At 39.7% G+C, this 23614-nt stretch overlaps 1 protein-coding gene across 1 annotated transcript in view; it reads right to left on the reverse strand.

The window, feature by feature from the left end:
- Nucleotides 1–6561: 6561 nt before the first annotated feature.
- cd82b (CD82 molecule b) overlaps nucleotides 6562–23614 on the reverse strand; it is a 28325-nt gene continuing 11272 nt past the window's right edge. The window contains exons 4-9 of the mRNA XM_042495812.2: nucleotides 19482–19606; nucleotides 17344–17418; nucleotides 14877–14975; nucleotides 12313–12486; nucleotides 9728–9811; nucleotides 6562–8534 (exon numbers count right to left, since the gene is read on the reverse strand). Coding sequence (XP_042351746.1) covers nucleotides 8457–8534; nucleotides 9728–9811; nucleotides 12313–12486; nucleotides 14877–14975; nucleotides 17344–17418; nucleotides 19482–19606 — 635 coding nt within the window. The 3' untranslated portion in view covers nucleotides 6562–8456. The remainder of the gene's footprint in view (nucleotides 8535–9727; nucleotides 9812–12312; nucleotides 12487–14876; nucleotides 14976–17343; nucleotides 17419–19481; nucleotides 19607–23614) is intronic.

Raw genomic sequence — 23614 nt, forward strand, 5'->3', positions numbered from 1 at the left:
CTGAAATTACCTCTGATAAGCAGTATGGAGACATTTTGTGGTGGATTTTTATTTTTGATTAGATGCTAGCAATCGATACACACATTAAACATATTACTAAAGTCTCTACTAAGACTTTTTTGTTTTCAATGTGATTTAATGGTGCATTTGACAACCTAAGAAGAACCTAGCCAGAATTTTACACACAAACTTGGAAATGGACTGACAAATACTGTGGCTGGTGCAAACCCAATTTTGGTCTTGTGAGATAAAATGAAACACTGACCAGAAGGAGAGATCACATCTCTGACAGTCAGCGAATGAGTCAACTCAGACTGCGTATGTTGTGTGATGGCACAAACTGTTAGCCATTTTAGAGAGGCGACTGTCGCATTTGTAGTCCATAAACAAAATGCATCCATGAAAGGCTGGAACAGTTGATCCCCTACAACCCTGGTCCCGGTGGGTTAGTGAACACAGATCCTATTAAATACTGGAGCTGCTGCGTTCTGTAGAGGAGGGGGAGAAACAAACATGCACAAAGCTCCATCTGCTGTGGTCAGCTTGGGCACGGAGTCATCACGACTCTCCAGCTTACTTTCTATGTGTTAATGTACAAGAGTGCGGAAGAAATTGAGAGAAAGAGGAGAAACAGAAGGAGATAGATGGAGCAGGGAGGGAAGTCAGGCGAAGAAAAAAAAAAGTGAAGAGGCGAGAACAGCCATCCGCAGCAAATGTGCTGCGAGGCTTTCGTATCAGGGTGACAGGTGCATTATCATAGGTTAATGAGAAGCCTCGTGCTGCCTGTAGCTTCAATCAGGGGAGCTCTGCCTCCACCACCACCTCCATCAATCAGATCGGACATAAACTCCCACTCAGGCACACAGAGGTTTATACAGTATGCCAGCACACACAGTCACACATGCAAACACCTTGAAGTATTCGATGCAGAGATAGCTCATTGTAGCTTGTGGGATACACTGATGTGACAATATTGTGGCCCACAATTTGGTACAGAAGATTACAGTGTGATTATGAAGTATTTATGGATACAATGAGAGATAATTAGCGCCTCAAGCACAGCCCTCAGGTGTGATCATCTAAAGATGTTAACTACAGCTGGTACAGTCTGTGATCTCAAACAGTGGTGTAGATTCTTTACTTTTAAAAACCCCTGAAAATCTGATTTGTAATATGGACTATGGTGTGCTGCACGATTGGTAGTATTTGTGTTTTCTCTGTGCTCTTTGGTGAGGTCTGAAGTCAGCAGAGTGCTGATGAGAAAAAAAATGATGTGATATATCCATGTTACCAGATAGAGACACCACTGTCATTTAAACTTGATCAACCCACACAATGAATAAAGTTAATAGCCAAGGTTTTAATTAACCCTTGAGAAAGTTGGTTTATTTTTTTTTTTTCACCAAAAAGTTGTGAAGAAGACAATGAGCAACTTAAGAAATGGCTGCTTTTTTTAAAATGTATTTTTTTACTGAAAATATATTTTTAAAAAGGCAAAAAGGAAAGTAAAAAAACAAAGAACAAAAAAGAATATGAATAGAAGAATATGACCTAAATACAGTGACTGATGTCAATCCAGGTTTCAAAGGGTTAAATGTTGGATTTTTATTTTTTCCTAACTTACAGGGCTGCACTAAATGATAATTTTCATGATGGATGTATCTGACTCAATTAGTTGATCATTCAGTCTTAAAAAATGTCAGTATACTATCAAGATGAAAAACAATCACCTTTGAAAGGCGGGGAGTACATCATTTTTGCACTATTGGTTTACAAAACAATTAATTTATTATCAAAAGTAGAACTATGGTCTTTCTAATCAATCACTAAACTATAATTTCAGCTCTACTACCTTCATCTTTGATTTCTGCTTAAAGATGTAAGATTTAAAACCAGGTTTCCAGGTGCTGTAACAGATGGAGCAATTTAAGCAGAAGAAGCTGATTACAAGTCAAAGTTCTCCATTCATGTCAAACTAACTCACATGCACATGTGGCCAAGCCAACCAAACAAGCTTAGCCAGCAACTATAAAGTGTCAGTGCCTTCACCTGCAAAATGTTATACAAAGTCATACCGACCAGGCAAAGACTCAAACTGACCTCAAAGAAACATAAAACAACTACAGAGAAATGCAAAACAGCTGCAATAAGACACAGAGACTCACCATGAATACAAAGAGGAGCAAAACAACCACTAAGATGCACAAAAAGACCACAAAGAGTCAGAAAACAACAACAAAAAGAGGCTGGACAACTTTTAAGTGGAGAGCTGGTGTGGCCTTCTACATGTCTGTGCTCAGCCGCCCTTCTGTCACATAATCCGAACAAATAGATTGCATATATATTTTGTATTATTTTAGAAAAAGTATTGATAAAAACAAGGGGTAATGATCAGTAAGCATCAGCGGCATCAGCAAGTGTTTTTTTTTTAATCTGATATCTATGCATTGCTGCAGATTGGACCATTACAACACTAAATCAGGACAATCACAAGAAATGTGAGTAATGTAATATACCACATCATGATGACATTACACACAGTTTAAACACATATTATGTACTTCAACAATATGATTAATGATTAAAATGTGCCTTACATTTCATTCTGGCCTCACAGTCGATCATGCTTGTTGACAAAAGGGAGCTATTTCTACTGTAGTCCACTTTAGATGATGCGGTACACTGTGATTGGCTCACAGACACCAAATCGAATATCTTGGTGCATTTGGATGACATCATAGATTTAGACATTCTTGGAAAATTTCTTGAATGTTCAGGGGATCTGTGTTTGTTGAAGTGGATTTTAGCTTTTATGATTTCATAAGATGATTTTTTTATGTGAAATCTTGATCTGCATAGTAACTATAGTAGCGAATGCTTTCAGATAAATGGCATGTGCTGCAAAATACTACAATGATTAAAGTTCAACTTAATATTTTACTTAATTAAACTACTTCTACTTCGAAAAGGCTTTTTTCAAGCTGTTGTTGTTGTGGTATTTTTGGTGAATGTAAGTGTAAATGACTCCCAATTGTTTTTTCTATTTTGGCGCCAAGATTCTCTTTTTATGTCCATCTCACCAGGCTGGAGTGGAAACTGTGTGTTTTCACATATTCATATTGCTGATGCTCACCGGTGTTTGGCAGAGTGCAGCTGCAGCAGAGTGATTTCAGAGGTCTTTACTCTCCGCGGGCCAAAGAGGCCACATGAAGAGGAGAGCTTGCCCTTATCACACTGGATTAGCCCACAAGAGGAAAGAGAGAGAGGGAGAGGTATAAAGAGGAAGAGAGAGAAAGGAAGGTGGCTCGGGGTGTGAGTCAGGGTATCACTCTTCTCTGCTGCTGGAGCCTACAAGCCGCTGGGCAGGAAATGAGGCAGAGGACACCCGCTGACCTGCAGCCACTCGCCGCCTCTCAGCCTATCACAGAAACAATTTAAACAGCTAATGGAACTAGGCTGATCGTCTTTCCATCTCATACAGGAGCGCTGTGACTCATACTGCTCATTTCTGATTAGAGCTCCTCAGGCCGAAAAGTAATCTGCACCAGACTGGGGATAGACCCTGCTAGTTATGTTATTATACATATCTAGCAGGCGGATATGTGTGAGCGAGTGCGTGCACACAGTTTGTTTATGTGTGATCCCTGAAAGAGATTAAAAACAGGAAAGCCAGTGAGGGTCTGTGCAGGAGGAAGGGGCCAGGCAGACGGGTCAGTGTGCAGGTGGAGGTGGGGTCCATTGTGGGGGTGCTGCCTGAACATGTTTGGTGACACAATGTGAACAGGATGCTGGGGAGCACGGCGGGCAGTGGGGGCAGCCGCAGAGACCCCCACCAGTGTTGGATGAGCACCAGTGGAGCGGAGAGCTAACTAAAAACACACACTGATAGGGAGACAAATAGTTACAGAGAGAACATCCTGGCAAACGTACATCTCATTTGACCCTGTGTTGTAAAATGCTTGGACATGCTTGAACCTTTAGGGAGTGTTTGGTGCATTTTACTTCATTTTTTGATAATTTTAGCAGTGTTCATGCATATGGCATACATTTTGATAAGACTATGTGTTTTTGTTTATTTCCAGCTCAGATCCGACAATAAGTCTAAAAGACAAACAACAAGGGACACATCCATGCCCCTGCTGTAAAGTTTAACACGGGGGTGGATGAGGATTGACTTGCTGTTGGAGCCAGCCGCAAGCGGCCATTTAATGAACTGCAGCTGATGGCACTCTTGCATTGGCCTCACTTTTCAGAGCCCCCCGTCGCCACTCAGCTAAAACATGATCTTATCCAACAATAACTAAGTGGTTTTTGTGCCTAAGCCTAACCACACCTTCACTGAAGCATTAAGAAACGTAAAGTCTCAAAGTATCAGATAAAAAAATGGTTTGCACAATTGTATAATGCAAACAACTTTTTGGTCAATTGGTGGATTTTTTATGTTGTTTTTGTTAGTAATTTGTTGTTCCCTTTTCCTTGAAATGTATAATTACTTATTTACTCTACGTAATTATTATGATTGTCAAACTATGCTAATTATGAATATGTAATGTTTTTCTGTGTGGACCCCAGGAGAAGTACGTGTTACCTTGGTTGTTGCTAATGGGGATCCAAATTAGATAAATAAAAAAACAGTATAACAATTGCTTTACCTGCTTATCACAACATATGTTATTCAGATCAGCATATTCTTTTAACTGACTCCGGGGTACTTCGTGAACACGTGGACTCGACATCTTCATTATTCAATCTTTTATTTCATTTGGTGTCTCAGAGGGATCATCATCTGTCCCACTTCCTCCGGCCTGGACTCACTGACTGACAGCTATGTGGAAAAAAACAGAGGAAGCTTTCCTTCCTCATTGTCTGTGTGTGTGTGTGTGTGTGTGTGTGTGTGTGAGATGAGCCCAGCAGAAGCAGCACATTATCCTTCCTACAGGATACTTACTACTTATTTTTCCACAGCCTGAATACAAAGATATCATGTGCACTGGGGCAGAAACTATTTTCATTATCGATACATCTGCAGATTATTTTCTTGATTTACACTTTGTCTATAAAATGTAAGAAAATATTAAAATACACCATCAAAATATCTTTGAGTCCGAAATTACGTCTTGTTTTGTCCAACCAACAATCCAAAATCCAAACATATTCAGTTTACAATCATGTATGACAAATAAAAGCAACACTCACATTAACCCATGATAAAAAAAACAAAAGGCCCCATTATAATTCCCCACAGCTCAAGGTTATCCCTCACACAGCTTGTTTTGCTCGAACAACAGTCCAAAATCCAAATGTGTTCATCTTATTTTGACAAATCCTCAACTCTTAGGAACCTGTGAATAACTGAAACATTTTATTGGGTAAATTACTTGCTGAAACAATGATGCAGTAAGAATAGGGTTGACAAATCTATATAGACAGAGAACAGTAAGCTATATTGAAAATCGCCACTTGAACATTTTTCAACCACGTTTCCCCTCACTTCTCAATTGCAAGAATAATGTATGATTTTGTAGCTATTTAGATGTTTTGGAGGATTGTCTGCAAGTGCTGCTGACTATTATGGCACTATAATGTCAACAAGATGTGATCAGTTTTGTGCCAAAATTATTCCCTTTGTTCCTTGTCATGTCCTATCGCCTGATGAAGATCCTTTCTTTCGTCCAATAACACTTTTAATCCACTTTATGGACACTCTCCATGTTTTTTTCCTCCATGTAGCCCACAGTTGTTCTAAAGTCTAACATGGTGTTATTAATGAGAAGTTGATGTTTGGCAGTGTGGACGAAGCTCCCTGATGAGATGCGTTTCTGTCTAGTTTCGTGAAAACAGTCTCCAGAGAGGGCACTAAGCTGTACTCATTATACCGAGGTTAAGTGTCCTAGACAATAGTGGATTAGAGCAGCAGGGTCGCTGCTGTGATTGCATTATTTTGCTTAAAAGGCAGCACTGGTGAGTCAGTGGTGAGGTATTAACTCTTGGCATGACATAACATCACGCGGCTTCCTTTCCTTGATAAGAGTCACTGCACTTATCGAGAGGGGGTCTTTTGTAAAAATCCCGTTATCATACTGAAATGAAAGGAAGTGGAGCTCTTTGTTCTGTTAAGCCACCAGGTAGTCAGACTAAATTAACAAGAAAATACAAAGGCTAAATTGGGAAATAATAATAAAAAAGAGAAATGAATTAGCTGAGAGATGTAGAGCTGGGAGGTAGTGAAATAAGTGGTTTCTCGAGAATCTGCATTAAACTAATTAAACCTGCAGCTTCTACAAATCAGCTTTTTTATAACATAATGAATCCACTGATAATGAATCTTTCCTTTTACACTTAAAGCACCATAACATACTAATTCTGCTCATCTTATTCAAATATATTTCTGTCTGATCTGTAACACTGTTTAATATATACTGCCATCTTCTGGCTACTTTAGGTAAGACAACAGTCGATCAAACTAACCCACCCAACAAAATCTAAGTCTACATGTCAAGTTCTGTTAGCACTGTTTAACTTGGGTTTAAAAAACACAAAAAGATAGAAATGCTCAACAGATTCTAGTGGGTTCAGGTTTATTAATAGTTCTCAATAACAAAAAGAAACATTTGTTTTTAAACATGACGTAAAATATTTCTTCTACTAAACAGAATCTTTTTTTGTAAAAGTGTAAAAATATCTTAAACACAATAAAAAAAGCCTTCATCTCTTATTAAGATAAATTATTATTATTTTTTTAAATTTGGCAGGTCATAAAATAAAGGCTGACAGTAACTCTAACAGCTACAATTGTTCTTTTTTTTCTTTACTGGACACTTTCTGCCCTCTTGTGTCATTACAGCATGATGCACATGATTTGAAATGACTCATGCGAGACATTAATCACATAAAAGTGCAATCTATACACTAAATCAACCATGAATTCAGCAACAATAGTGTGTTTGAAATTAAGTGGAAGAACTGAGATGACGAGAAGTGGCATGAGGAAACTCAAAGCAATGTCTTTTTAAGCAAAGGCAGCATGAGTTGACGAACATTTTCTGGTCATCGCGGCCTCTAAAATATGCAATCAATGCCAGCTTCCAGCATTTTTCTCTGCTCTTGTTACCGATAATATGAAAACCAAGCAAAATGACTTCTGGGGAAAACAAACAATTGTGCAGAGAAGGGAAAATCCGTTGTGGTTGCACAGCTGCTATGATGGTAAAAAAACAGGGTTTTTCAAAATGAAGGCAGGTGTGAGGAGTTTAAATAAAAATGTACAGTGCAGGCGCTATGATAGGTTGTTCATGAACTCATGCTATGCTGAAGGAATGAAAACATAGTTCCAAGAGTAAGCACAGATTCACTCTGAGGGCTCCAACTTCTCTGATTCAGACCTAAATAGTGCTGACGAGCTGCGGTGGCAGCCACATTCTGTACATCATAAACAATAGAGAGGAATCGAAGAACAATATGACTCTTAAAACAAGAGCATGTGGGTGACGGCTTTCCCATATAAAACGCTGACCAAGCACTGGTGTGCCATAATCCCTACCAGTCATATATATACAGTTGTAAAAAAAACAGAGAAGACATGAGAATATAAAATAGGAAATAAAATACTCACTCAACACATCATACACACACTTACTTCATGCAAAACTAGTCATTTTGGAAAGCTACCGGTTACCAGTCAGACACACCCGAGAGGAGGACATGATTTAGAGACGTTACAGATGATGGAGAGCTGGAGGGAGGAGGAGGTGGTGGCGGTGGGTGTAAACGGAGGTTAATATCAGGGCTACTGGGTACAAGGAGCTGATGACAGAAGCCAAAACCTCCACCACAGCAGCCCTGCCCTGGGCCTCTCCTCCACACTCTGCACCAAAAATACCAGCTGCAGGATCACAGAGTGGCATTAATCCTTGAGAGCGTCTACCACGCACACACCCTCCCGTCTCCCTCTCATCTCCATGCCTCAGAGTCAGAGGATGCTCTCAGCTCACCAAATGTCACTACTAAAGTGCTCTCTCTACTATCTATGTTAAGCGCTTCATTGAGGTCAGCGGAGAAAAACTAAATGCATAAATGAACATTTGCATAGTATCAAACCACAAAATTCTCAGGCTTACACCAAATGTCAGAAACAACACAAATGCCTCCTGAAAAAACACATCTAATAAGACCATAATGATAACTTGTGGACTTGTCCAACAAGTGTGTCAAAACTTGATTGAGAGGTGTGTGTGTGTGCTTGTGTGTGTATGTGACATATGGGGCGTGAGAAATCTGCACAGCTGTCAAGGCAGGAGAAGCTCGAATGGTGGAGACAGCTGTCTTAATTTGTGTGTGATCATAACAATGTGAGGCATGGAGAGAAAGAGAGAGCAAGAGAGAGGGAGAGAGAGGGAGGAAGAGAGGAAAGGAGTCCATCCATCTGTGTGAGGTGTGAAGCTGGCTCTGTCTTCAGCTCAGTACTTTGGTACTTTGGTATAATCCTCCTGGACGACACTCTTGCACAGACACATGGAGAGGATCATCCCGAGGAGCTGGAGGAAATGGAGTTGGCAACTTAGTTATCAGAGTTGAAGCTGACCAGTGGAGCACTCAGTCACACATGCAGATGTCGAAGCCAGAGAATTCAAAAACAAATACAAGTGCAGACAGGTTTCTGGTCAAATCTGGGGCAAACTTTAAACAATTTCGGAGAAAATTAGCAAGAGAAAATGTCAAGTAATGTGAGTTTCTATTCACTATTGTTATGCAAATGTCAGTGCAGCAAAATCTCCAGACAAGTGCCATTAAATAACTGCAGAAGAGGATGTGACAAGACAACTTAGCGCCAGTCAAACCTCAAATAGTGGAAAACAATTAGGGAGCAGAATGTAAATATGACCTTTATGCTGCTTTTCATTACAGCGTCCTCATCGTTTCACAAAGATCTGTTGTTTGTCATCTGACACCATTTTTTTGTCAGTGAAGTGTAAGTCACATGCTTCATGTACATCATAGTTTGGCCACTAAGCCCCTTTTCATTGCACTTAGTCATATTTGCTTTTATAAATACAACTTTTGTTCCAAAAGAGGGTCTGTTACCACAGGGCTTTTTAAAAGCAGAATAAAAACTTTTTTGCAAGCTTTAAGTGAGGTTTAAAGTGTGTCACTAATGGGTAAAACTTATTTTACAATCAGCATAATAATAATAATAATGCATTCTAGTGACTTTTTATAGCACCAATTTGTGCTTTTTCTATATCAGTTTATTGTGTAGGTGTCTTTTTTCATGTATTTACTAAAGGGGACAATGGACATGTTCTAAATATTGACGAGGATGTGTCCTCTGCGTCCCTCTGAAATCTACGCCTATGGTTAAATACTCTAGGCAAGAAACAAAAGAGCCTTTAAGACATGACATGTATCAGATACCAAGCTCATGTCAAGTCAGGAAATGGTGAGCTTAGCTTGGTGCACAAGCATCCAAAAATGGTACACTGTTCCTTTAATTCATATTACCTTTGGCTAAACTACAAATGCATTTTTGGTCAGGATTTCGTCTCCTATATTTTACAACAGAGTGGCATCAGGGAGGGATTGATTCATGGCCAGTATGGTCAAGAGGAATGATAACAATGACCAAACTCTTTCAAAGTACAGTACGCAGGGCATGTGAGTATGGTAACAAGAGTAGAAAATGTAGAAAAACTCAGTCTTTAATGTCTCGGGGGAGAGATGGATACTGTACCTCCACAACTGCCACACCGACACAGATTCCCAGAATAACTCCACAGTTGTCCAGGAGCCATTTCTCCACGCTGGTTATACAGCCCTACAGCAGAGAACAAGAGAGAGAGAGAGAGGTTAAGAAAGACATGGAAAGAGGGGGGTTGCAGACCGGCGTGCAGAGCAGAGATGAATGGCTACGTGATCCCAGCCGGACATGAACAGAGCCTTTTCAAAACACAACTGTTGTCTTTGGACTGAGTCAGTGAGGGGAAGAATAACACGGCTTAGCGGAGCGGAGGAGAACGGTGCAGAGAGACAGAGACAGAATAAAGTTTCTGAAACATGCAGACCAAACAACAGAACAGTGGAGCTTTCCTGCTGTTTGAACAAATCACACAGCACAAACAATGCAGCATTCACAGTGCTGATTAAGTTATGACCACAGTGCCACACTGAGCTGGCAGCTGCAGTTACACAACACCAGCCAAACTGACTTACGTAACGAGTAAAGGTGTGAGGTCTGTTAGAACAATGCAGGCGTGCTGTAGTATTGTGCACCCAGCTGAAGGAACACTGACCAGGGTTTAGACTTAGGTCTGTTAGCATTTCCAAAAGTCACCATTGATATAAACCTCAGTGGGGCAAGGTAGCAAACCCAGGTTGCAAACCCTGTCATAAAGGCTTTATTGTGCCACTTAAATGGGAAATGTTAAGCCAACAAAAGATAAAAATTATTTAAATGAATGTTATATTCAACATTGTGGTATCACCTAAAAATAGGGCTTGAACAGTTCAATGAATGCATATAGAGGTCACGGTTAAAAGCACATGAAGTCCCTCGCAGAGTACACAGAATGTAGGAACTGATGCAGAAAATGCAGAACCAAAGGTCACAAGTGGAAGAGCTGCCTGCAGACTTTAAACCGTGCACCATTAGCAACATATGCTGAGGTTAATTCAACAAGCAGATTGATATGCTGGTAATTCACACTACAGCGAGTGCAAATAAAACACCAGAGCTGGAAGACCCGCCTGCAGGTTCAAGCTCAGCTACAACAGTAACAGACAGGGACAGTTGTGTATAAGAGGACAGTTTGTCCGCATTCTTCCACTGTTGTTTTGTATGTAAATGAAGATCGATTAACATGCTAATGCACAATTGATGGCATCATTCACATGTTTACATTTTCGGGCTCAATGCAGTGCAATATGTAAAGGTCGGGTGCCAAGGTGGAGCTAACTGAAATAACTAACTGAAATACTCTTCCTAATGCAAAAGGGTTATTTTGTATTATTTTATGCATTTTGTAATTTTTATTTAATAATATAGGAGATGCTTTTCAATTTTATGGCTTGTTGTGACCTCTTGCCCTTTGGGAAAGTGTTTATTCATAGAGTGAAATATATATGAGTGTTTAAAATGTTATTTTTTCATGATGAAAATAGTTTACCAAAGCTGTCAAATGCTCCCAGTCCCCAGTAAGAGGATGCTGTCTGTCTTTGACACTTCAATATTAATAAAAACTAATACATTGGATTTATTTAATTTTTTTGCTGTACTAAACGCTCACTGAACCGTGACTTATATCACACCCTTACTTTAACCATTTGAAACCTGGAGGGACATCACTGTTTTGAGCTGCTTGCAGATGCGTTTTACAAGTATTTAAGCCTTTGAACCCTGAGCAAATTGGTGTGGTTTCTTTAAAAATCATGGGAGAAAAGGCGATGAGCAAATTAGTGAGAAATATTTCACAAATTACAAGATATTTTTAGATTTAGAAAAGCGAGAGAAAGATATCTAGGGAAAAGGAAATAGCTAAGGAAAAACTATATTCATAATTATCATTCTTACATTTTAAAAATTATGTTACACAATTTTTTAAAAATCATTTTTAAAACTTGTTTTTGGTCATTTCGTGGTGTGTGTGTGTGTGTGTGTGTGTGTGTGTGTGTGTGTGTGTGTTTTGTTTTGTTTTGTTTTTTATTTTACTTTTTTTAAGTACTAATTTTCAGGTAATTTTCTTGTACTTTTTACTAATGTCTTGCTAGGTTTTGGGTCACTTTTGTAGTTGCTTATTGCCTTCTTCTAATGTTTTTTGAAAAAAAATCAAGCCAAATTACCCAGGTTTCAAAGAGTTAACATATTCTGAATGAGAGTAAAAAATGGCTGAGCTGAGTGATATCCAACATGTCTGTACTGTGAATGAATCACGGCTGACCATCAACTACAATTAAAACTACGTCCACAAAGTAAAAACCTGCACTAATGGGGAAAGTCCCGTCTCAAATAAAGCAGTTGGTTCAGCACAGTGAGGCCGTCTGGAGCTGCAGCTGCTCTACACAGCAGTTTCACACGGTGGCTTAGTGAGTGACTGACCACAAAAATTATGAACCAAGGAAGCACAGTCGGAAGGGTTTTACAAGCAATCACAGATTTATGCCTCTCTAAACAGAAAATGTATTCACATATACTTTGATCAGCATTTGCCATACACTTGATACTGAAATGAAAAATTGAGTTGTTGGCTTCAACAGTAAATTCACAATTATGATTTCCAACTTTGGTGCAAAAACAATGAGGCAGAATAAAGCGTTCTGTACCGTTTCATAGACGGGTACATCTGTGGACAGGTGGTTACACAGGCCTACGTCCTTGATGTCCGTGCCAGGCAAGGTCTCATTGCGACAGGAACATGGGTAGAGGTTCTCGGTGCTATTCTTGATCAAAGTGTTCTCAGACCAGTTGCCTGGACCAGTCCATCCACAGCACTTCATCTGGTGAAAGATAGGGAGGATGTGAGAGAAAAGATAAGGACATAAAGAGAAATAGCTATGGATAGAAAAGTATAAGAAACGGTCACACGAGACAAACAAACATTTATGGTAAAATGAGTAAGATGAAGACAAAAGTAGCAAATTTATTGGCTCGACATGAATGAGCATTTCTATTATGATGTTTGAGACCAATCTGTCCTTGGCAGCTGTTTTCAGAAAGATCAGGGGAAAAGAGGCTTGGCAGGACAGAGAGGGAGAGAAGGAGGAAGGAGATAGTGAAGAAAATGCATAAACTTCATCAGAGCATGAAACAATCTCACTTCAGCTGGCTTCAGAGCTGTTTTTATTTGCAAAGTGCTGATTAGTTTTATGAGTCACTTCATCCAAAGTACAAAAAAAAAATAAACAAAACATATTTTCTCTCAATAGTTTTATGTGCTGAGATTCTGAGATATCCTTCTCTCAGACTTCTGCTGCCAGCCCGAAACAACACCAGTGAAAGGAATTTTGTTTGTTCCCCTAAAAGCAATGAAACCCACAGACCTCACAGTAGAAAAAACTTCCAATTAAAACTGTTAACTGAGAGGTCTGTGGGGGATTCAAAGTGAGTGACAAAGACAAGTTGATGTCCTGTTATTAAAAGCAGTTTTCCAATGTTGAAAGCACCCTTCACACAATTCCCATCCCCTGTATTGTGCTGGGATGAAGGTAGAAAAAAAGATAAATTTTAAGACCTGGTAACATAAAACCAAAATTATCTCTCTGTCCAGATACTACAAGGGGTACAGCTACAATACCCCTGCTTGGAGACAAACTACACAAGTGTCACCAAAGCTTATGGAAAAATGGAAAGCTCCACCACTGGCAGTTATATCTAAAAAATATCCAATATTAATACCAATACTATAATTGATTCAGTTAATTTAAAAAGAGCTATACACAGTTTGTTTGTATTTTGTTTAATTTTTTAATGAACTGCTCCAAATACATCTCAAACGTGGCTGAGGCTGGCAGTGGATTTCTTGGTGTTGCCATTCTGCCGACACTGTCTAGGGGCGCATTACAATGGAAAGAACAGGTACTAAGGGGTTAAGAGTTCAATTCACACAGGAGACACTCGTTCTATAAATATACACACTCATGTTACTGTAACAGTCACTTAAGATAACATCTGTAAATCAAGCTGCTGCTGTTCATGTTGCTACATAGCATATATTCTTACAACATTACTGGCATGATGCCATGAGCTGTTTTTTTAGACTAAAGGGGTATTTATAGTACCAGCAATGCAATCTGTCACTTTATTACAGCAGATTGTCTGATGCATTCAGTTTATGTGTTTTACATTAACAGTTAATGTATTTTACATTTGAATAATTTGAAGTTAGGATGTACAAAGTACTCATCCAGTCAGGAGTACTGACACAGAAGCCGAGTAATGTGCTGCTGTGGCAGGGTCAATAACAAAACTTTTTCTTTTCTTTTCTTTTCTTTTCTTTTCTTTTCTTTTCTTTTCTTTTTAAGATTAATTTTGGGGCTTTTTTGCCTTTATTTACATGACAGTTATAGCATGAAACAGGTAGAGAGAGGGGATGACATGCAGCAAAGGGCTGAGGTTGGAACTGAACATGCGGCAGCTGCAGTAAGGACATGGCCTTTGTACATGGAGCGCCCAGTCTACCAGATGAGCTGGTAAATAAATTATTATGAGTTTAAGTGTACACTATATTTATAATATTTTCACTACGCTACCTTGTTGTCAGACAGCTGTTTCCGATGGGGAACCAAAGCTGTGTCCTATGCTCTTTTCAAAGTCAGACTACTTTGAGAAAAACAGTAATTTAACATAGCTGAACACAGGAGCTGCTTATCTACTGCTGCATTAGTCAGTTTGTTTCTGTTATTGTGTGAGTTTGGTGTTTAAAAGAATTAAATTAGATTCACCAGTCACACAATAACACAAACAAACTGATTGGGGCAACTGTAGACCAGCAGCTCCTGTGTTTAGTGAGCTAAAATGACTGTTTTTGACAATGGAGTCTGGTGGCTTTGACTTAGATCTGGCACCAGTAACAGCTTCCCTGTTGAAAAATACTGTCTGAAGCAACGGTAAAGCTATACAAATATTATCAATACACAGCAAGTTTAAACCGTTATTATTTTTTTAAGTGGCTAAATTAAATTCGGCTGCTACCCTTCATCCACAACAGTACATTACTTGGCTTCAGTGGTGGTATCCTGCCTGCTTCTCCAAAATGCAGGCAGGCCAACTGCCATCTACTGTACATACAATGTATAAACCTCATACATCCATTATCTACACCTCTACAGATCCAAACTATCCCTTTAAACTGTGAGTCTTGTGTGACCAGGTTGAAGGGTAAACTCACCGTCCTCTGAATGTAGTCCCAGGTGTGCTCTGTGGTCCTGTTCTGGCCAGTGTAGTTGGTTATCATGCCCTTTATGATGTTGGACATTTCATATTTCAACTAGAAAGGAGATGAGAATACATAATCAGCAAAGTTTATGTGTCACACCAATGCCTGCTTTTAGTTGATGCAAATGCAATAGATAGCAGTACGTGAACTGAATGTGTGTGAATGTTTGTCTGCGAGCAAAAAGAATCAACAGATTGTGTCACTAATAAATTAATCTTTGGTGCAGAGTAGAGAGACAGTGTTGGAAAAAAAGAAAACAAACACACCCACGCTAAATCTTTTTGTAAAATTTACTATCAACATCTGCACTTAATGTTTCTTAGGGCAACAGCTCGGGTGGTATTGCTCTGTGAAGTCCCATGCTGGGCTGAAACATTGCACAAACAGCTTAGAGGGAGCATGACTCTGTGTTTATGTCAGTAAGACCACAGAGCAGTAGCAGCAATGTATCTTCAGAGCGCTACAGGAGATCAGTTAGAGCCTCTCCCTATTCTGGGAAATGGCACCACCCTGCCCTGTGGTAAGCCTTAAACACAGGGAGGGCGTCTAAAGGCTGCAGACACACACGTGCTCTCAGAGATATACAAAAACACACATGTAAGGACACACATACATGCTGGAGGGCTAACAGCTAAAAGGGCAACAGCAGCCACCGCCTATCGAAAGTCCTGCAGGTGTGACGTTTATCAAAGGAAAGGCTTTTTATGTCCTGGGAGAGAATGGCCAAGTTCAGAGTATAAAACTGGTCCAAGTGGTTGGTGCGCTCAAACACAACACTCCCCTCACATGCACAATGCAAACACACTGGCTTCATTATTTAGCTGCGTTCACATCCTGCTTCTGTTGATGTCACCCTCATTTATGATGGGCATGACATGATAAAAATCGCAAAGGACATGTGATTTTAGGATGTAATTTGTAATCTGAATGCATTTTTGACATCCAGCTGTAATGTTTTTTTTATTTGAAAGGTTCGGTTTCGTATGCACTGTCTGTTACATGGGTCTTCAACATCTGCCTCATCAACATCTACCCCTTATAGGTTCTTAGAGCTGCTGCAAGGAGGCCAACATGTTATTGTTTTTTTTCTGCAAAAATTACAATATGTCTAAAATTTTGCATTAGCATGATTACAAACATTTTTACTTTTCCAACCTTTCTTTGTGAAAAGCAAATAGAGGTCAACACTGCAGCCTGAGGCTGATGTGGCCTTCTGTTTGACAACCTCCATATGTCCAGTTTAATATGCAACTCAGTTTTATCCAACATATGTAATAGAGGGTCCATACTTGTTCTCTCTTTCAGCTAAGTGGTCCTCGGCCTGAAAGACGTTGAAACCTCCAGTCTATTATATTGGTCCTGTTATAGGTAAATCACCTGATATTCGTCTTTGAACTTATTGGCTAGGTAGGGCCCTGAGCAAAACAGTCCTCTGGAAATGTGTGTTGGTGTTGGTATTGCAGTGTCAGTAAACTTCAACATAAACTTTTCAGAAGAACAGTCTTGTTTTCAGCTTTGTGACTATGACTGTGTTTTTTTTAACATATTGTGATTGGTTTTTAAATTCTTTATTTAGCTTAAGAAGTGGTATGCAAAAAACATATCAGCTTTCAGTTTACAAGAAGTATTTATGACATTGGTTTTGTTGTGACTGTCTGAATATCTTCAAATTAGCCCTTTCCTGTGTATTGATGATTACATTTTCACCCTGGGCTTATTTATTTATGTATCAAAGCCTCAATTCAACTCAGAGATAAAGGCTGAAACATATTCAACTAACTCTGCTGAGTTGCCTGTAGGGGGCACTGTTTCATCAAAGACATCAGCAGAAAGTGGTTTCTGTCCGAGGAGTGATAATTACTGTTTTAGATGAGGCAGTGTTAGACATGCCAATTTAATGTGTCAGCATATGACAGCAGCTTTAACAACGCTCATTCACCATGGATTTGTTTGTCTTATCTCTCCAACACCAACAACAAAAACACCCAACGGGGGAAACGAGAAAAACAACAATTGAAACACTCTGTGTAAGGCTGTGCTCGCTACTTCCTCTACAGTTGTCAAATATCTCCTTCAGTCCCTCTGCTTCATCTCACTTTCTGCCAGCAACTAACGTCACTTCTGTTTTAACCGAGAACACGTCACTCTCCACGCACTGAGGCACAAAACTGTTTCCTCACAAGATGCAGGGGTTTCCCTAACAGGTTTAGCTAAGACATAAATTGTGGCCAGTCACAGCTGTGAAAAGGGAAAGCAAAAGCACCCAGTCAGCCCAAGTTGTACCAGTAGGGAGAGAGAGGGCTTGAGAAAGAGAAGTTAAAGTGCGAAAGATCAAATTAGAACAGAGAGTGAACAGGGAAAAAATGAAAGACAAACAATAAATAGGTTGAAAAGGTGCATTACAGAGACTGTGTCCTACCCGATCTCTCTGGAAGTAGATGAGAACTCCTGCAGTGACCTGAGCAATGAGGATGAGTAGGAGGCAGGTGAAGTACTGTGGAGAATACAGGAAGAGTCAAAAAACTTTTAAATCACTAAAAATACTGCAAAATCAATATCTCTTATTAACAAATAATGGGAAATTAAATAAAGAAAAGGGTCATTTGAGTGGTTGTAATTGACTGCATCTCATGATAATTTTACAACGATGTGACAATGTGAAAGGTGTTGCATGTAGTGATGAACCCAGAGGGAATTAACACCAGAATTTGCAGCTCCCCTCAGCTTTAAGAAGCTTTATAGTGAGTTTAAGCGCATTGTGTATCTGTACAACCTGCACCTTTACTGTTTTGGATCTCTTTGCTCTCACGGATTTGGCAGTTAAAGAGCCAGATATTTCACACAGCACAGAGCTAAAGGCTCAAAAGAATGAACACCGGACTCATACTGATCAGTGAACACAAAGATGGGAGCAAAATGCAAATAGTGTGGCTCTGTAACTGCTAGATGTGTAAATAGGCAATTGTTTGCTAAAAGGTTTGCCATCACAGCTCAAGAGATCTGTTACTGCAGGTTTAAAAATCCCACATTATATAACTGAGAAGAAGAAGAAAAGAAAAACTCTTGGGCATGTTTACCTTTCATTTTAAATTGATGATTATCTGTGTTTTAAGTCTTTAATCTTTAAAAACCATCTGCAAGAATAATTTCAGCCATTAAAGATTTTTCTACAGCCTCATATATGTCCTCCTTTAGTGTAAGGGTGGTGTGTGCGTGTGTGTGATGGGGGAGACCTCTGCCAGCTGGTCACTGTCACTGGGAGAAGTAGGTCACAGCAGTTCTTCAGTTAACCCCCAGCAGGTTTAACGCTGTAGAGGTCATGCACCCATCCCCACTCTTGTTGTACCCCCTGTATCTCACTGGCTTTATCCCTGTCAGCCCCCTCCCCTCTGCAAATCCACACATGCTGCGAGGCCTCGACCAACACATAAGCATAAACGGGAGAGGGCTTTACTGTCAGCAGGAATCTATCATGTGTTCTTAGCCAAGCTTGAGATCTCAAGTAGGTGCATTTACAAGGATGTTTCATCTAAAATGTAGGTTTACAGTCCATGGTTGATTAGAGAGCCAAACACTACTGAGTTCACAGAGTATACATTTTGGGCATTGTATTCTGTATTTAGAGACTCAATATTAGAAATATGACGGAAAGAGAGATATGAATGACCTAAAGTAAAGGCCCCCAGTCTCCAGACTCTAACAAGGGACACTGGAGTTCATGGTCAGCACGTTTAACCCCTGGATAGCCTGGGCGTCCCTCTGCTTGGATTAGGCAATAGGACTAGGGCTGCACAATATGCAAATAAAATAAAATAAATAAATACAAATTACACCACAAAAAATTATAATCTTATGTTGTGACACATGAAACTTCATCCAAAAATTGCAGCTCCTGCAATTTGGAAAAAGCACTTTAGCCATATTTTGCATTTCTAATAATCGCTTGATTAATTGTGCTGTTTCTACTGCAGCAGCTATTCTGTGGAGGCTATGTAGCAAATCATGTCTGGATCCTTGCCAATCCAGCTACCTTTCAAGGTAATGTGATTTATATGATTTGTGGAAGTTCCAAAGGAAAGATGTGTGATGAAGTATGACATGGTTGTGTTCAATAGGACTGTTTGGCTCTCCATTGTTTTATTGCTGTCTATGTATTCCATTTCTGCTTTACTTTGTTAGTCAAATCACTTTGTAAACTCTGTTTTTTAAAGGTGGTATATAAATAAAGTTATTATCATCATCACCATTTTTTGATTGAATTTACAGAGCATTTACTGTTTATTTATTATGATACACAATTCTGGCCATAATGCTCACCCCTACTCAAAACTACAAATTCCTCACCTGCAATGTGAAACCTATTTACTTTCTCTGTCATAGAACAGAACATTTAGTTTCCTGTGTTATAACTATGGTCTGATGTTTCACACACACATTTCATTTAAAACTGCCTTTTCTCTCTGTGGTGGTGGCATTAACCCTATTTCAGCCTGTTTGAAAATGAGACCAAGCTGTAGCATGTTAGCACTGGAGTTTAAATTAAATGGCCTTCCTCACCAGACCCAGCAGACAACGGATTTCGTAGATGGCTCCTATGCAGCCGAAGAAGCCCATGGCCATTGACAAGGAACCCACTCCGATGAGGATGTAAGAAGCCACCTTCACTGTGTCTGACGATTCCTCTGCAGAAAATAGATATAAGCAGACAGAAACACAAAGAAAGAGTTAAACCTGACACAAACCACTGAAACCTTGATGGGTGCTGGAAACGAAACACCTGCAACAGCATTTTCTGCAGCTTGTAGTTAAATTCAGCTCCTTTAAAAAAAAAAAACCACAACCAGTTAGCACACAAAATGCACTGATGATTTTCATGACAGACAACAGCAGCAGGGCCCTAATCTTTGCTGCTGCTTTCCTCTTAAACAACAATGGTTGTGTGTCTACAAACAAATGTAGCTCAGAGGAAGGCCTCTTCACATGCAAAACCATTTGATACAGATAGTTACAGCGAGGCCAAAAATGATTCACGGCACAAACCTTCTACTTCTCTAAAGTCAGACTATTCTGGTGCTTTTCTCCCACAAAAGATTATTTTAATAGGCCACCAGAGAGAGTTGGTCCAATGTGTGGCGGGATTAATTGATTTCCCTCTTTGGTATGTGGAGCGGGAGAGCTCCGGCAGGAGGAGGGGGCAGGGACCGAAATGGAAGATTGGAAGGTTGGAGAGGAGATAAACTGGAGCCATTATGTGGCTGTGTGTTATCTGGCCTGGAGGAGCTCCAGAGAGTTGGAGCTCGGTCGGCAGATGAAGCCAGAATCCGAGCTCTGTGAAATGGCTCCAGCTCTGAAAGATTCCTGGGCCAAGCAAACTGGCCAGAGCTATCAGATAACTCACTCCCATCCATTTGGTGAAGAAGCTGAAAGACACAGCAGCTCCTCCATCACCGCTGCTCAATGAAAATAATACATTGTTGTTTCTTGGCTTCCTCTAGCATATTACTTGCTGATCATACACACTTTGGCACCATGAATATTAATTAACCCACGGACTGTAAAAACAAGTTGTTTTTCCAAGCACAACTTTACGCTACTACATGCACTGAGCCAACATTTGTCTACACAGACAAACAAGCCAGACTATAAGTTGCTTCAAGATTTAGCACCACCTTCATCTGCAGACATCCTCAGTCTTTATGTTCTATCACGTACACTCAGTATCACAGGATGCAGGTTGTGTCATTCCTCCAAAGATAAATAAGCTATTTGTAAGGCGGCAGTGCATATTTCTACCATGCCCAAATTCTTTGGAATAGACCACTACACCCTACTACAGATGTAGATTTTTAAACAGAGACAGAAAACCTTTTTACTTTTTGCTGTCATCAGACTAAATCTATAGGTACAAAAATAATTAGTTTCGCATGAATTTAAATTGTTGTTTACCTGTCTGCCAACAGAACACCCAATAAAAACACCCAATTCTATACTTAATCAAGAGTTGAAACGATCAGTTAATTAACTCATTAACAGAAAATTAACAACTTTGATAATAATCAAGTAAAACTTTCCTTCATTTTTTTTAAGCAAAATCGTGAAGCATCTTTTTTCAGATTCTCCAGTGTGAGGACTTGTGAGGAATGTTTGACATCAAAGTGCATGTGTTTGGGTTTAGGACTGTTGGTCAGACAAAAACAAGACATCTGAGGACCTCACCTTAAACTCTGGGAAATTATAATTCTGTTATAATAAATTGATAGTTGCAGCCCCAATGTAAAAATGGGGTGGGCTTAGTATTCGACTACTCGAGTACTCGTGGATGTCAGTGTTCATATAACATCTTGAGTAGTCCATATTGTTAAAATGTCTAATATGCCATCCCTAATATCTATCTAGTATATTTTGTACATAGATGGTGTAGTGTACTAAAGCACTTACTTACTTTAAATGTACTAGTAACAAAGTACAGGCGCTCGCACAAAGATGTCATTACATGCACGTATATTGCTGACTCTACATAGGTTACCAGAGCAACACATGTTGAGGCGGCTGAGAATAATTGAAAGCTAAAAGTACGTCAGTCGACCAATGCAGAGTGTTTATGTGGCTACAGGGTAGCATTTAAAGGGAGGCAGACAAGCATACTGTATGTTCTATATACAGCATTCTGTTGAAGCATGTTATTTCATTTTCTCTCTCTCTAACACACACACACACACGCACACGCACACGCACACACACACACACACACACACACACACACACACACACACACAAACACACACACACTCACACTCACACTCACACTCACTCACACACAGAGTGTCTGCAAAAGCAACAGGTGTCCACAGGTTCCTTAAAAACAGGAATTAACTATCTGACAAATTTGGGGAGATGAAATGGTTTAAGCAGAAGCCTCAGTGGCTGTCAAAAGGTTTAGTTATGGAAACACATTGAACATGTGAGGTACTGCAGAGTATCTAGTAAGTGGCACAACAGATCAATATCTAGAGCAGAGAGAAAATAAAGGAAGCAGTGACGGAAGTTTTAGTGTCAAACAGTATGATACACTAAATCATTTTTTTCTGCTAGATACAATGATTTCCTTTACAGTTGTTAGTATCAATGTGGAGCAGAGCCATTTCACTATTGCACTAAGTTATGGTTCAATAAATCGACACAATAGAGATTTAGTAAGTAGGCATTCCAAATATTTTTTCCGTGTAGATCATAAGCCATTTTTCTACAATTATTAAAAGTGGGAGCTGAAATTGAAAAAGATGTTTGAGTGTTAGTTTCCCTGCAGCCTTGTGATTAAATGAACACTTATTCCAATAAAAACAAACACCATGGAGTTAGAGGAAACATCATGCAACACTAATGCAACCTCAAAACAACTCTCTGCTGTGACCACTTCTAAAGTTTTAATTAAAGGAGTTTTCTAATATCCTTGGCATGCTATGACAAAACATCTAATCTTTGGATCGTTTTTTTCTCCAACATCAGCAGCTAACAATGGAACATATTCAGAAGAACTTTTATATTCCAGTTGCTATTGATTTACAAAAAAAAGGTGCTTCCTGTGAGCCCCTCCGTCAGGTGTTTTAAAGATGCAGAGCAACAGATACTGAACTTTACAACCTTCCTGCTGAGCTGCTAACATCTGTGTTCAGCGGGAGTTTCACAGACACTTTTTCTGAAGTCAGCATGTGTTCACCTGGTCACTGTGCTGTTCTGTTGAGTACCATGGCACATGTCCATTTAGGTCACTGGTAGATATTTGAAAATAGTTTCTCGGGTGGTTTCCGTGGAACTTTCCATTTAAAGCGCTAAGAATTATGGTGCCCTTCAAGAATGCTGCAGAGGGAGGAGGGGGAACTGTTTGGTATTGCAGGTCCTTTTGTAAACATGATTACAGCCACACATTCAGCTTGTATAGAGCTGAAGAAAAGTCACAGTTGACATTATATACACATTTAAAATGTAAACGTAAGCGGATCAGCTCTGTGCTTAATTTATAGGGTTTACGCAGCCCAAAGAAAAACTATTTTCCAACAAAATTGTCTTTTCTCTGTTCACGACTTTGGAAAGTTTCTGAATTAATCCACAGCATATTTCCAAACTGTGCTTTGGTACGCTCTCTGGCTCACAGACCTCCTTTCCAAGGTTGACTTTTTCTTTAAACATAAGGCAAGCTGTGTTTTGGCAAGTGCCAGCCAGATAAACTCAAGGCATATTGTCACTGAGGTAAACTATTAACAGCACTGTATTGATATAGAGGGTGAGCACTGAGGGACTGCGAAATAGGGGTCCTGAAACCAAAACATTCCCAAAGTTCCCCTGTCTGAAGTCACTGGGACAGCTGCAGAGGCCTCTATTAATATAACTCATAAAGAATGGAAACTGAAAACACAGAGATCCTGTTTATGGTCAGGCAATAGTACAACTTCTGAGGGGAACACGCAGAGTCAATAAACAGAGTTGCCTGCAGCTTTGGGTTTTTTTTCCTCTACAGAGTGGTAAGAGATTTCCAGTGAGGTTGGAAATCCAGGGAACCAGTGCAGAGTTGAAGTTTACCCATTAAGGGTACATGGAACAAAAATACATGGAGGAGAGAAGGTCATCAAGCTGCACATAGGAAGGGATATCCTCAGGGTATCAGTAAAGCAGGATCTTTGCTATCTTAGGAG

The sequence above is a fragment of the Plectropomus leopardus genome, chromosome 7 (assembly GCF_026936395.1).
Source record: "Plectropomus leopardus strain MGB_pleo_1.0 chromosome 7, ASM2693639v1, whole genome shotgun sequence".
Classification (NCBI taxonomy): Eukaryota; Metazoa; Chordata; class Actinopteri; order Perciformes; family Serranidae; genus Plectropomus; species Plectropomus leopardus.